At 46.0% G+C, this 15,580-nt stretch overlaps 1 protein-coding gene across 1 annotated transcript in view; it reads right to left on the bottom strand.

The window, feature by feature from the left end:
- Positions 1-15,580, bottom strand: part of GTF3C2 (general transcription factor IIIC subunit 2) — a 65,090-nt gene that overhangs the window by 39,913 nt on the left and 9,597 nt on the right. The window contains exons 5-8 of the mRNA XM_089659664.1: positions 7,056-7,150; positions 2,250-2,327; positions 1,054-1,152; positions 666-893 (exon numbers count right to left, since the gene is read on the bottom strand). Coding sequence (XP_089515790.1) covers positions 666-893; positions 1,054-1,152; positions 2,250-2,327; positions 7,056-7,150 — 500 coding nt within the window. The remainder of the gene's footprint in view (positions 1-665; positions 894-1,053; positions 1,153-2,249; positions 2,328-7,055; positions 7,151-15,580) is intronic.

The raw sequence follows: 15,580 nt of genomic DNA on the forward strand, positions 1-15,580 counted from the left end.
TCGAGGGCCTGCCCGGCGCTCTTCTCGGGCGCCTGATCGAGGGCCTGCCCGGCGCTCTTCTCGGGCGCCTGATCGAGGGCCTGCCCGGCGCTCTTCTCGGGCGCCTGATCGAGGGCCTGCCCGGCGCTCTTCTCGGGCGCCTGATCGAGGGCCTGCCCGGCGCTCTTCTCGGGCGCCTGATCGAGGGCCTGCCCGGCGCTCTTCTCGGGCGCCTGATCGAGGGCCTGCCCGGCGCTCTTCTCGGGCGCCTGATCGAGGGCCTGCCCGGCGCTCTTCTCGGGCGCCTGATCGAGGGCCTGCCCGGCGCTCTTCTCGGGCGCCTGATCGAGGGCCTGCCTGGCGCTCTTCTCGGGCGCCTGATCGAGGGCCTGCCTGGCGCTCTTCGGCGCAGCGCCGGATCGAGGGCCAAGCCTTTACAACCACTTTAACAACAGTCCACCCAGCAAATATAAAGAACCATTCTGCGTTCATTGAGTACAGTAGAGGGTTGCACAAAAATTGATCAGCTCATCACCAGATCCAAAAAATTAGCTGTAGTATGAACTGAACGTTTTTTTTCACTACTGCAGGAGAAAAACAAATTGTTGGGGCTGCTGGGTAGAATAACTGATATACAAAGTATTCCAGGACATTCAGATGTCAGGGCCAATCACGTTAACACTCACCCGCTCTCCACATTCAGGGCTCCCAGGTTCCAGATCTGGAGCAGTGCCGGTCGGCTGTGCGTCACATGCAGGCTATGCCGGTCATCCATCCCACGATGACAGTACACAGCCACGTACTGACAGGCCCCGGAGCCAGCCGGGGTCGGGCACCATTCCATGGACCATACAGGGCCCCCCACAAAGAAGGCAAAGTCCCAGCGCTCAGGGTGAGGGGGGAGAGATTGGAACCTGCAGAGAGGAGAAAGATGTGGGGGCAATAAGGTGGGCGGAGAAATCACACAATAGCACTATATACCAAAAAAATAAGCACCAATTTAACACCCATGACACCCATTCATTATAAGGACGAGCACTGGGATGAAGCCACACCTATAGGAATTAAACACACCTGTTCAGGACACAAGGCTCTGCCTCTTCCTTGATTCCTTCCCGTCTGATGGAGAATGGAGGTGAGGAGGGCTGGAGAGGGAGGTAAGGCTCGGCTTCCCTGTATTGGAAAAAACAAACATGACATTCAGTTTATGACATGACGACACCTACACTGACCGTCCCACCCACATCCACCAAGAGCACCACACCTACAATGACCGCCACCACAACTGCCACCCCCACCAAGACTGCTGTGTGCACACCTTCCAAGACCGCTGCACCCACACCTACCACAATCGCCACCCCCATACCTACAGTGACTGTCACCAAAACCACCACCCCACCCGTACAGTGACCATCACCACAACAGCCACCTCACCCCTACAATGACCGTCACCCACAACGGCTGCGCCCATGCGCCTTCCAAGACAGCCAATGACCAGAGAATCTGTGCCAAAGTGCATCCTTATTTCCCATCCAGATCACTGGCACATCCTTTTGTTCTAGTGGATACTGAAAGATAAATCTCATAATCTGCAATGAATGTTGCTACAAGACTTCTGTCCCCCCCACTAGCTGCCAATCACCACACCAATATCCTTTCCTAGCAAATTTCCATCTTTTTAGGAGGCTCCTCCCACATTTAGAGGTTTCTTTTTCTTATTCACATGTGGTCATGTATTTTTCCTGATATCTATTAGCATGGTGAGAAAGAGGAGAGAGAGGAAGGAAAAAAGAAGCAGGAAAAAAAGAAGAAAAAAAAAGAAGCAGGAAGAAAAAAGAAAAAGAAAGAAGCAGGAAGAAAAAAGAAAAAGAAAGAAGCAGGAAGAAAAAAGAAAAAAAAAAAAAAGAAGGAAGAAGCAGGAAGAAAAAAGAAAAAAAAAAAAAAAGAAGAAAGAAGCAGGAAGAAAAAGAAAAAGAAAGAAGCAGGAAGAAAAAGAAAAAGAAAGAAGCAGGAAGAAAAAGAAAGAAGAAAGAAGGAAGAAAAAGAAAAAGAAAGAAGAAAAAGAGAAAAAAAGAAAGAAGCAGGAAGAAAAAAGAAAGAAGCAGGAAAAAGAGAAAAAAAGAAAGAAGCAGGAAAAAAAGAAAAAAAAGAAAGAAGAAAGAAGCAGGAAAAAAGAGAAAAAAGAAAAAAAAAAAAAGAAAGAAGCGGGAAAAAGAAAGAAGAGGAAAAAGGAGGGGGGGATTTGTGGGTCACAGTCACAAGGTACTCACTGGCAGGACAGGAAGTGCCAACTGTCTTTACGTGGGATCCAATCAGGGAACTCCCAGTCTGAGTGGTAAACATTCCGGCTGTGGAGGAGAAGAGATGAAGGAAGAAAGTGCTGTGACATGGAGAAATAAAGAAAGCTTTGACACAAAGGAGACTTTACAATCAGAGAATCATGGATATAAAGCTCCTTCTGAACATGCACTCCCCCAACTGCTTCATTTTATGGCTCATGCCTCTTTTCCTCAGCAGACACCACCCCAACTTCTTCTGGGCCGTTTCCCTTTTCTTGAACTCTTCTACATACGATCAGGAATTCTCCAACCCTCCAGGAGGGTGTATGACCTTCATTCACACCACGTCTACCCCACCACCTTCACGTCCTTCAGTGTGTTTGGTATATTACTAATAAGCTATTTGTACACCTATTAAAATCCTATTCTTGGAGTGTATTGAAGGACAAGGACATAAACTTTAGAGTTATTCTGCCACCTGAAGGAGGATCAGACATTGGCAAACAAAACTGGAGGCCAGCCCAGAATAGCCCCTCCTACTTTCAGCGTGCCTCAGTTTTATAAAGCTGTACAGACGGCATGATCATAAAAACAGAGGGGTGGGACCTATGTTTTTAATGGTTGCAAAGGATTTTATGGAAGATACAAAACATCCTTTGTCTGTTCTTGTCCATTGAGGGATAGAAGAAGTCTTAACCTTTGGGACATCCAAAAAGGCACTCCAACAGACGGGTAGAAGCACAGCAAGCAATGTTAACAGGCCCAAGGAGACAAAAGAACAGGGGACAACCTGCAGCTTCAAGAGCCTCCTGAAGGACCCAACGCCCGAAGCCAGCATCAAATGAGGCTTGAACGTTTATCCTGTAGGACGTGTAGGGATGACCAAGTGGCAGCCTTGTAGATTTGAGAAACAGGAACCAGATAATGAAAAGCTCAAGAGGACTTCACAGTTTTAACAGTGTGTCTTGATAGGAAAGGGTGAAACCTGAATCTTAAACTAGAAGCATGAACAACAGCCTAAGCTGTTGGAATGAGAAACCCTTATGGAGACCTTCCAGAAAGACAAAAGGAAACCAGTCTTTGAAGGAAACAGTAGCTGTGATCCAGGAAATAGACAAAATATCATTTGATGAGCTGGAGCCAGACAGAACAGTCATGTCCTGGCTGAGGTGAAAGGCCTAAACTACTTTAGATAGGAAGGAAGTTCTGGACCTCAAACACAACCATGGCCCTCAACAGAACCAGAAAGGTTCTTACAGGATAAGGCTGCCAGCACAGACATTTGACTCACAGATGGGGATAGCTACAAGAAAACCACCATGTGGGTGACAGTAGAGAAGGGAACTGGCATTTTTTTCTAGCATGGAGAGCGTCAAATTCAAATCCGATGAGAGAGTTACACAAAAATGAACAGGGGGGGGTTACATGGGAAAATCCTTCAACGATAACTGGGGAAAAAGAGGCCAACTGTCTTTTAACCAAGAGGGGAAACCTGATGTGTGTTGCTGCTGAGAGCCAAATGCTGATCCAAACTAAGCTACTGGAAGAACATATAGAGTGTCCATCACGTGTCTTATTAGGGGGAGCACCACCTTCCATGCCAACAATGAGCATCACTGGAAGGTCCCTCAATCTCAACTCCTGAGACACAAATGAGACAGAATCTTCAGGGGAGGAAAGGCATAGTTTAGGATGAACTGACCCATGGAGCCATCACAGCAGCTTCTGCTTCCACTAGAAGATCCCTGTGTCTGAAAGCAATTTGTTGTAGAATCTCAAAGCCAGGAGATTCATAGTGAAGAGCTTCTTTCCCGGACACCAACAGCTGAAGTATATTTACTAAATGTCCACACTGGCAATGTAAACAGCAGACAAGGCTGAACACAGTTAGGTCCATATATATTTGGACAATTTTAGTTATTTTTTCCAGGTTTTTACCAAAACATATTCAAGCTATAGTTCTATAATGGATATGGGCTGAAAGTGCGCACTCTCAGGTTTAATTTGAGTGTAAGTACATCCAAACTGGAGGAAGGGTTTAGGAATTGCAGCTCTTAAGAGTAGCCATCCCCCTTTTTCAAGGGACCAAAAAGTAATTGGACAATTGAATCAAAAGCTGTTTCATGGCCAGGTGTGCTCACGCACTGGTGAGCTCAGCAACATAAAAAGGCATGGAGGTCCACGGAGGACAACAGTGGTGGATGATCGCAGGATCCTCACTATGGTAAAGAAAATCCCATTCACAACATCCAGACAAGTGAAGGACACTCTCCAGGAGGTGGGCGTATCATTCTAGAAGTCTACAATCAAGAGAAGACTTCACGAGAGCAAATACAGAGGGTTCACCACAAGGTGCAAACCATTCATAAGCTTGAAGAGTAGAAAAGCCAGATTAGACTTTGCCCAGAGCAGTTCTGGAAAAGCATTCTTTGGACGGATGATACTAAGATGAATCTGTACCAAAACGACAGGAAGAAAAAAGTGTGGCAAAGACTTGCAACAGCTCATGATCCAAAGCACACAACGTCATCTGTAAAACATGGTGGAGGCAGGGTGATGGCATGGGCATGCATGGCTTCCAGTGGCACTGGGTCATTGATGATGTGACAGAAGACAGAAGCAGCCGGATGAATTCTGCCGTGTTTACAGATATACTGTCAGCCCAGATTCAGCCAAATGCAGCAAAAGGTGATTGGACGGCGCTTCACAGTACAGATGGACAATGATCCAAAAACACACTGCAAAAAGCAACCCAGGAGTTTGTGAAGGAAAAGAAGTGGAATATTCTGCAATGGCCAAGTCAATCACCTGATCTCAACCCAATTGAGCATGCATTTCACTTGCTGAAGGCAAAACTAAAAAGGCAGAAAGACCCACAAAACAAAGAACAACTGAAGACAGCTGCAGTTAGAGCCTGGCAAAGCATCAGAAAGGAGGAAACCCAGTCTTTGGTCATGCCCATGGGTTCCAGACTTCAGGCAAAGCATCAGAAAGGAGGAAACCCAGTCTTTGGTCATGCCCATGGGTTCCAAACTTCAGGCAAAGCATCAGAAAGGAGGAAACCAAGTTTTGGTCATGTCCATGGTTCTAGACCTCAGGCAAAGCATCAGAAAGGACGAAACCCAGTTTTGGTCAGGTCCATGGGTTCCAGACTTCAGGCAAAGCATCAGAAAGGAGGAAACCCAGTTTTGGTCATGTCCATGGGTTCCAGACTTCAGGCAAAGCATCAGAAAGGAGGAAACCCAGTTTTGGTCATGTCCATGGGTTCCAGACTTCAGGCAAAGCATCAGAAAGGAGGAAACCCAGTTTTGGTCATGTCCATGGGTTCCAGACTTCAGGCAGTCATTGCCAGTAAAGGATTCTCAACAAAATATTAAAAATGAACATTTTATTTATGATTATATTCAATTTTCCAATTACATTTGGTCCCTTGAAAAAAAAGGGGGGGGGGGGGGGTGACTACTCTTAAGAGCTGTAATTCCTAAACCCTTCCTCCAGTTTGGATGTACTTTCCCCCAAATTAAACCAAAGAGTGTGCACTTTCAGCCCATATCCATTATAGAACTAGAGATTGAATATGTTTGATAAATACCTGAAAAAACTAAAAGTGTGCCCGTGTCTAAGTGTGTGTATGTGTAATTTTTTTTTTGTTAAGCAAAGGCATTAGAGAATAAAATGGTGGTTGTTGCAATCTTTTTTATGTCTTGTGGTATTTGTGCAGCAATTCCCCCCCCCCCCCCCCAAAAAAAAAAAAAAAAAAAAAGAACCCAATTTTTTAGTAAAATATAAAAGATGTCACGCTGAGTAAAAAGATATATTAAATGTTAAGCTTTACAACTGTACACACTTGTGGGATGGCGCAAAACTACAATATTTAAAAATCCCCATAGGCAATGCTTTAAAAAAATTTTTTTTACAGGTTATCAGATTATAGCATTACAGGAGGTCTAGTGCCAGAATGATTGCCCTTGCTAGAATGATTTGCATCGACGCCTTAACCTACATATGCATTGGGGGGGGTGCTTTACATTTTTTTTCTTTTGGTTTTATACTGTCCCTTTAAATTGATCTTTTTAAAAAAAAAAAAAAAAAAATCACTTTTATTCCTAATCGCAAGAAATGTAAACATCCCTTGTGACAGAAACAAAGCATGACAGCTCCATTTTATGGAGACATCTGGGGTCTAGAAGACCCCGAATAGTTATTCTACCCCAGAAAGCACAGGAGAAAAAAAAAAAAAAAAAAAAAATTACAACAGCAGGATCAGCCAGGTTTTCTAGTAATACACTTCCTATGTCCTTCAATGGATTTATTCACTTGAAAGACAATAATTATTCATTAAAATCAGCAGCAGATCAGTTTAAAATATTGGAGGTGCAATTTACTACAAAACACAAAAATCCCCCCCCAGCGCTCTGCCCCGCCAGCCAGAAAATGACTTTAAAGCAGGTCTCCTTTGTAAAGTGTGGTCACTTTAGGGGTAATAGAAGGATCCCAAGGCAGGACACATTGGAACGTTCTGGATCCCTCAATAGTGGGGACATAGGACCATTTAAGCTGGCTCCCTGTATATCTGTCACTATAAAAAAGGTTAGTATTTTACAAAACGGCAGTTGGACTGCACTGTATAGAGACACTGTGGTGTAACTAGGGACCCGGTGCTGGCTGATAGGTGGGGAAGATTTCTACAGTCACGGTCCACGATGGCCGTCCATTCTGGTAGTCATGGCACCTCCGGGATAGTACCCAAGACCTTTTACATGAACACAGGAAGGGGGGTCAGGTGACAACACTTACAAATCCATTGTGATTTCTGCAGACTTGTAGATGGGGGTCATGATGGAATTATGGAAGCCGTTCTCTGCAACACCTTTCATCTGAGGATAGGGCTTCTGTGGGAGAGAGACAATGTGCTGTTAAAGATATGAAGGACGTATAGTGCCCCCTACAGGCCATCTCTATATCCGCCTCCAATGTATTACTCATCAGTCAGAACCCGAGGCACACCAAAATGATCGAGCAAATATATTGCAAATAAGATTTCATGTTGGCAAATGTAATGTTATTCACTTGGGGTCACAAAAACAAGCATACAGTAAACAGTCAACTAGGTGAGTCAATACTGGAGAAGGATTTGGGTGTTATGGTTCTGGATGTAGGTGTTCTGGTAGACACACGGTAGTCCAGCAAGAGACACATGGATCATATACTGCTGGGACATCCACCAAGAGACAGTCAAACTGAGGCATGGGCAGCTACAGAAAACAGAGCTGGGACCTTACACCCAAAAGAGCCATCTGAAGGACCAATGCCTAAACTGAAGCTGGATGAGGCTAAAACCGTATCAGATGCAGGAACCTCCCAACATGACCAGAGGGAGGACACAGAGAATCAACCTGCTGCCCCAGACCAAGATGAAATGGTCACCAGCTAGTAAGAAATAAACACAGAAGGTGGAACCAAACCAATAACAGGAATTCCCTGTCCTGGGATACCAGAATTCAGCCCCAATAGAATAATTCTCCAACAAGAGGAGCCCTCCTGACAGGGAAAAAGTTTTGTAGCATCTACCAGATGAGAAGGTGCCACAAACTAGCTGGTCCTCAGAGACAGACTCCTTGGTACTTGGAACTAGTGCCATAAAAAGGGGCTGAGATAGACTGAGAAGAGGACAGAAAAATGAGGCACCTCTAAGAAGGCGGCCCTCAACACCAAAGGCTTCTGCAAATGAGAAGAGAAAGGTAACTCCTGTATAAAGACGAGGGGCCAGAGGGCAATCATGCTGTTGACCAATCCAGTAAGAAATGAAATTGATGTATGTTGCCTATGGGTGAAAAAAGAATACCAACACTGAACCCTGACCCAGGGAGATCTTACAGGCATTAGCCCTTTGAGGGGATATTGTCCTCTAGGGCCACCATAAAAACTGTTCTCTCTTTTTCCCCAGAGGGTTGTCGCAGTCTTCCACAATGAGTATAGCAGGAACAGTGGCAGCACAGTGGCTAAATGGTTAGCACTTCCACCTGGCAGTACTACGGTCGTTGTTTCGAATCCCAACCACAGCACCCCCTGCCAGGAGTTTGCATATTCTCCCTGTGCCTGTGTGGGTTTCCTCCGGGTACTCCAGTTTCCTCCCACACTCCTAAGACATGCTGGTAGGTGAATTGGATCCTGTCTAAATTGGCCCTAGTATGTGTATGTATGAATGTGAGTTAGGGACTGTAGATTGTACACCCCTTGAGGGCTTCTTTTGGGGCATATAATTTCATCAGCGGTGCCCAGTACCACTCTGTGTCATCCCTCCACCTCTCCAGAGGGCCTCCCTGATCTACCAAGTCACCTGGATCCAACTTTGGTTGCCCTTTGTTCTAACTTGTACAGTATCTCACAAAAGTGAGTCCACCCCTGACATTTTTGTAAATAACTTATTCTATCTTTTCATGTGACAAGACTGAAGAAATGACACTTTGCTACAATGTGACGTAGTGTCTTGCTTACAGTCAAGCATAGTGGTGGGAGCGTCATGGTCTGGGGCTGCATGGGTGCTGCCGGCACTGGGGAGATACAGTTCATTGAGGGAACCATGAATGCCAACATGTACTATGACATACTGAAGCAGAGCATGATCCCCCTCCCTTTGGAGACTGGGCCACAGGGCAGTATTCCAACATAACGACCCCAAACACACCTCCAAGACCACCACTACCTTGCTAAAGAAGCTGAGGGTGAAGGTGATGGACTGGCCAAGCATGTCTCCAGACCTAAACCCTATTGAGCATCTGTGGGGTATTCTCAAAACGGAAGGTGGAGGAGCGCAAGGTCTCTACATCCACCAGCTCTGTGATGACATCATGGAGGAGTGGAAGAGGACTCCAGTGACAACCTGTGAAGCTCTGGTGAACTCCATGCCCAAGAGGGTTAAGGCAGTGCTGGAAAATAACACAAAATATTGACACTTTGGGCCCAATTTGGACCTGGTCACTTAGGGGGGCCAAAAGCCAGGCATTAGCCTGAATGGGTGCTCTCTGGATTAGCAACCCCCTCCACCCCTACTTTGAAAAGTAGGAACACAACATCATGCTGAAGGATTCCCAGAGGGTTCGGCAGGCATCCCACCTTAAGGGCTGTTTGAAAACCTGGCTTAGTAAGCTTGGTGGTACTTTGAGGCAGTGAAGAGATCCTTTTTTGGTGGGATCTAACACCACGATTTGACATACAGTGAAGGAAATAAGTATTTGCTCCCCTGCTGATTTTGAATGTTTGCCCTCTCACAAAGAAATGATCGGTCTAAAAATTGAATGTTCGGTGTATTGTAACACTGAGACAGAATAGCAAAAAAAATTCAGCAGAAATGCATGTCTAACAAATGATGACTGATCTGCATGTTCATGAGGGAAATAAGTATTTGATCCCCTTCACAAAACATGACTTAGTACTTGGTGGCAAATCCCTTGTTGGCAATCACAGAGGTCAGACGTTTCCTGGAGTTGGCCACCAGGTTTGCACACATCTCAGGAGGGATTTTGGCCCACTCCTCTTGGCAGATCCTCTCCAAGTCATTAAGGTTTGGTGGCTGACATTTGGCAACTCGAACTTTCAGCCCCCTCCACAGATTTTCAATCGGATTAAGGTCTGGAGACTGGTTAGGCCACTCCAGGACCTTAATGTGCTTCTTCTTGAGCCACTCCTTTGTTGCCTTGGTCGTGTGTTTTGGGTCATTGTCATGCTGGAACACCCATCCACGACCCATTTTCAATGCCTGGCTGAGGGAAGAAGGTTCTCACCCAAGATTTGACGGTACATTGCCCTGTCTATCGTCCCTTTGATGCGGTGCAGTAGTCCTGTCTCCTTAGTAGAAAAACAACCCCAAAGCAGAATGTTTCCACCACCATGTTTGACAGTTGGGATGGTGTTCTTGGGGTCATAGGCAGCATTCCTCCTCCTCCTAACAGGTCAAGTTCAGTTGATGCAAAAGAGCTGGATTTTGGTCTCATCTGACCACAACACTTTCAACCAGTCCTCCTCTGCATCATTCAGATGTTCAGTGGCAAACATCAGACAGGCCTGGACATGTGCTTTCCTGAGCAGAGGGACCTTGCGGGCACTGCAGGATTTCAATCCTTGTCGGCGTAGTGTGTTACCAATTGTTTTCTTGGTGACTGTGGTCCCAGCTGCCTGGAGATCATTGACAAGATCCTCCCGTGTAGTTCTGGGATGATTCCTCACTGTTCTCATGATCATTGGCACTCCACAAGGTGAGATCTTGCATGGTGCACCAGACCTAGGGAGACCGATAGTTGTTTTGTGTTTCTTCCATTTGCGAATGATTGCACCAACTGTTGTCACCTTCTCACCAAGCTGCTTGGTGATAGTTTTGTAGCCCAGCCTTGTGTAGGTCTACAGTCTGTCATCCTTGGACAGCTCTTTGGTCTTTGCCATGGTGGAGAGTTTGGAATCTGATTGTTTGATTGCTCCTGTGGACAGGTGTGTTTTATTCAGGTAACAAAATGAGATTAGCAGCACTCCCTGTAAGAGACTGCTTCTAATCCTAGCTTGTTACCTGTATGAAAGACACCTGGTAGCCAGAAATCCTGCTGAATGATAGGGGATCAAATACGTATTTCCCTCATGAACATGCAGATCAGTCATCATTTGTTAGACATGCATTTCTTTTGCATTTGTTAATGCTTTTCTGTCTTTCAGTGTTACAATACACCGAACATTCGATTTTTAGACCGATCATTTCTTTGTGAGTGGGCAAACATTCAAAATCAGCAGGGGATCAAATACTTGTTTCCTCCACTGTATTATGGTCACAGCCAGCAAAGGACAGAACCTGCCACAGAAAACTGGAACATGAGATAAGTCCCCTCTGTTGGTCTGGTGGTTTCCCATTTGAAATGGGTATAGACCAACTTTAAACAGTTTCCTTCTCAAAAGGGCAACAGTTCCAACACACTCTAAAAAGGTGGGGCCTAGAACCCTTCAGGGTCCTTCCAGAACGCAAAGAAGAATGCCATAAGTGCAGTGGATAAAAGCCTTTGCAGCTGTAAAATGTCTGAAAGACCCAACGCTGGGGACAGGAGATTGATCCTACACAGGCAAGGTATTGCGCATGGCATCAAAAAGGCCGCTTGTAAATCTTGAGGGGATGGCAGAAGACTGCAGTTCATCCACCCAGTGGATGAGTTTTGCGCTCAGTCCTTCAGCATCAACCTGCGGTACAGGGAACTACAAAAGGACGCCAAAATGATGCAAATAACGAGACAGCTGCCAACGCTCGGCCCTACTCAAAGTGAATCTCTTATATTGTAGTAAAGGGTATTTAGTGAGCGCTACCTTAAGACAAAAAATTAAAGTATATTACACACGCACGCACGCACGCACACACACGCTAATAAGCTGCTGATACACCAAAAAAGGTAACCAAGAAAAACCTCCAATAGTACATGTATACACCAAATAAAATGGTGCAGCGCTAAATGATGATACACGATTAATACACACAATATATGCTATTTCAAACTTATGCCAATAGGTGATGTCACTCTGAAGGTGATCATTGAATATTTAAATTAGTTCAATGTGATGATGTGGATCATATAGAGATCACAATTCCAGGTGAGTGGACGTCCTGATCCGGGAGTGATAATTGGTGCAAACCACACAAATGGGTGAAAAAACGCACTCACCAGATGTGCGTTTAAGATACGCAATAAATAATCCTGCGTCACCAGGCCATCGATCGGTCATCAGATCTCGGATCGGGTTACCCACGGATCACCATCCACGTTTCACAGAAACAAGGTCACCAGAAACCGCTACCAGGTATCACCACCAGGGTCATGATTCCTCCAGATGGGCACTGCGAATGATAGCACTCACACAGAGTGCCCAATAAGAGACCACATAGCGTGATACTGCTTAAGGTACCTTTATTCAAGGATGGTGGGTGTATAGTACATAACAAAAAGCATTCCAAAAGTTACTGACCATAAATTCCAAGGTGTCCACCTGCGGTGGTTAGATGTCCTGTTGCTGCAGCCCCATCTGACGCGTTTCGTGCGATGCACGTAGTCATAGGGATAAGGGCTTGCAGCCTGGACATCTGTACTGGTGCTATTTAGATTTGTTAATTAACACGAAACGCGTCAGAGCTGCAGCAACAGGACATCGAACCACCGCAGGTGGACACCTTGGAATTTATGGTCAATAACTTTTGGAATTCTTTTTGTTATGTACTATACACCCACCATACTTGAATAAAGGCACCTTAAGCAGTATCACGCTATGTGGTCTCTTATTGGGCACTCTGTGTGAGTGCTATCATTCGCAGTGCCCATCTGGAGGAATCATGACCCTGGTGGTGATACCTGGTAGCGGTTTCTGATGACCTTGTTTCTGTGGAACCTGGATGGTGATCCGTGGGTAACCCGATCCGAGATCTGATGACCGATCTATGGCCTGGTGACGCAGGATTATTTATTGCGTATCTTAAACGCACATCTGGTGAGTGCGTTTTTCACCCATTTGTGTGGTTTGCACCAATTATCACTCCCGGATCAGAACGTCCACTCACCTGGAATTGTGATCTCTATATGATCCACATCATCACATTGAACTAATTTAAATATTCAATGATCACCTTCAGAGTGACATCACCTATTTGCATAAGTTTGAAATAGCATATATTGTGTGTATTAATCGTGTATCATCATTTAGCGCTGCACCATTTTATTTGGATATACATGAATCTCTTATATTGTAAGCGCTGACAAGAAGAGCCCTCTGAATCCTCCGGTGTTCATTTGTATTGTAATTGTACTGTCTGCCCTTATGTTGTAAAGCGCTGCGTAAACTGTTGGCGCTATAGAAATCCTGTGTGAATAATAATTTTAGAGACGGGGCAGAGCTGAGGCTATACCAAATGGATCTGGACCTGGAAAGGGGTCCGCAGCCAACCTTTAGCAGTACTTGATGTCTGGAAAGCATCACAGAACTCTGTGCCCTAAGATCACTTCCAGGATAGCCCCATACGTTCAGTGCAGCAGGGTCTGGGTATGGATTTCCAAAGCTAGGCTGGGCAAAGGCCGACAGGGATAGCTACCCTGCACAGACCAGCTCAATCAGCAGTAGAGCAAGAATCAAAGCTGAATTCCAGAAATTCAATTTCTTTGTTAAAAAAAAAAAAATAAGTGAAGGCACGCCATTAGTCAAGTCCAATGAGGTGAATGACAACTCCTGGGCTTCTCCATTATTTACATCTGACACTTTTATGGTACTCCCGGCAGACGGCTATCGCTGCAACTCCCAAAGCCTGGCATCTTCAACAGTAGAGTCGTGACAACTGCTATGCCCACCCTCCTCACCGCTTGCCCAATCACATAAGCCTTTGTATCATGTGAACTCATTCACAAAACAAAAAGGCTTTCCTGAATGGGCAGCAAAAGGGGAGGGGCAGGCATTTCTGCTCTGTGTGCCTCTCAGGCAGCCCCGAGGGTCACATCTTGTCCTCCATCAGAGCCTTAAACCTGGCAAGATATAAAAAAAAAAAATACAGAAGGAGATGTCATGCATCTCTTTGGACTTTACGCAGTGTGATTTCACTTTTTACAAAGCAGCTGAATTCCTGGAATTCGGCTTTTATCTGAAAGGGAAAAAAAAACAAAAAACAAAAAAACCCCACACAATCTTAAAACAGCATATTGTCCGCCAGCAGCCTGGGGAGAGGGGGGATTATCCTGGTTGGCCTACATAATTTTTTTTGCTTGGCAGGGTCCATTCTGGTGTTCCTCAATGGAGGAGAAAGAAAAACATGTTATGGTACTGAACAGAGTGTAGGGAGGGGCAACTAAGGCGTGGATGAGGTCAGCTATGATGAAGGATTAGTATAACTGAGATCATTCTCCCATTAAAGCTTAATTCGAAGAGGAAGAGGAGGAAGAAGAAGAGGAGGAAGAAGAGGAGGAAGAAGAAGAGGAGGAAGAAGAGGAGGAGGAGGGAGGAGGAAGAAGAGGAGGAGGAGGGAGGAGGAAGAAGAGGAGGAGGAGGGAGGAGGAAGAAGAGGAGGAGGAGGGAGGAGGAAGAAGAGGAGGAGGAGGGAGGAGGAAGAAGAGGAGGAGGAGGGAGGAAGAAGAAGAGGAGGAGGAGGGAGGAAGAAGAAGAGGAGGAGGAGGGAGGAAGAAGAAGAGGAGGAGGGAGGGAGGAAGAAGAAGAGGAGGAGGAAGGGAGGAAGAAGAAGAGGAGGAGGAGGGAGGAAGAAGAAGAGGAGGAGGAGGGAGGAAGAAGAAGAGGAGGAGGAGGGAGGAAGAAGAAGAGGAGGAGGAGGGAGGAAGAAGAAGAGGAGGAGGAGGGAGGAAGAAGAAGAGGAGGAGGAGGGAGGAAGAAGAAGAGGAGGAGGAGGGAGGAAGAAGAAGAGGAGGAGGAGGGAGGAAGAAGAAGAGGAGGAGGAGGGAGGAAGAAGAAGAGGAGGAGGAGGGAGGAAGAAGGAGGGAGGAAGAAGAAGGGAGGAAGAAGGAGGGAGGAAGAAGAAGGGAGGAAGAAGGAGGGAGGAAGAAGAAGGGAGGAAGAAGGAGGGAGGAAGAAGAAGGGAGGAAGAAGGAGGGAGGAAGAAGAAGGGAGGAAGAAGAAGGGAGAAGAAGGAGGAAGAAGGAGGGAGGAAGAAGGAGGAAGAAGGAGGGAGGAAGAAGGAGGAAGAAGGAGGAAGAAGAGGAGGAAGAAGAGGAAGAGGGAAAAGGAGGAAGAGGAGAAGAGGAAGAAGGAAGAGGAGGAGGAAGAAGAGGAGGAGAGAAGGAGGAAGAGAAGAAGAGGAAGAGGAAGAAGAGGAAGAGGAGAAGAGGAAGGGGAGGGAGGAAGAGGAGGAAGAGGAGGAAGAGGAGGAAGAGGAGGAAGAGGAGGGGAAGAGGAAGAGGAGGAAGAGGAGGAAGAGGGAAGAGGAGGAAGAGGAGGAAGAGGAAGAAGGAAGAGAAGAAGGAAGAGGAAGAAGGAGGAAGGAAGAGAGAGAGGAAGGAGGAAAAGGTGCACACTATAATGTTAGTCCACAGAGGAGCATGAAACCTCCCGGACTGACCCCTATTTATATCTGACAGGTGTATTAATACTCCCGGAAGAAGATCTCTGCATCTTCAACAGTAGAGTCGCTGCAGCTGCTCCTACCCAATCACAGAAGCCTTGGAATTACGTGAACACACATTCACAGAAAGATAAAGGTTTCTGTAAATGGGCAGCAGAAGGGAGGAGCAGACATAGCCGCACTTTGTGCTTCTCAGATTCCCAAGTGTCTTTATGGCAGAGCAATAAACCTGTCAGATATAAATAAAGAA

Source organism: Staurois parvus, unplaced genomic scaffold (assembly GCF_062004578.1).
Source record: "Staurois parvus isolate SC_StPar_1 unplaced genomic scaffold, SC_StPar_1.0 ptg001181l, whole genome shotgun sequence".
Taxonomy (NCBI): Eukaryota; Metazoa; Chordata; class Amphibia; order Anura; family Ranidae; genus Staurois; species Staurois parvus.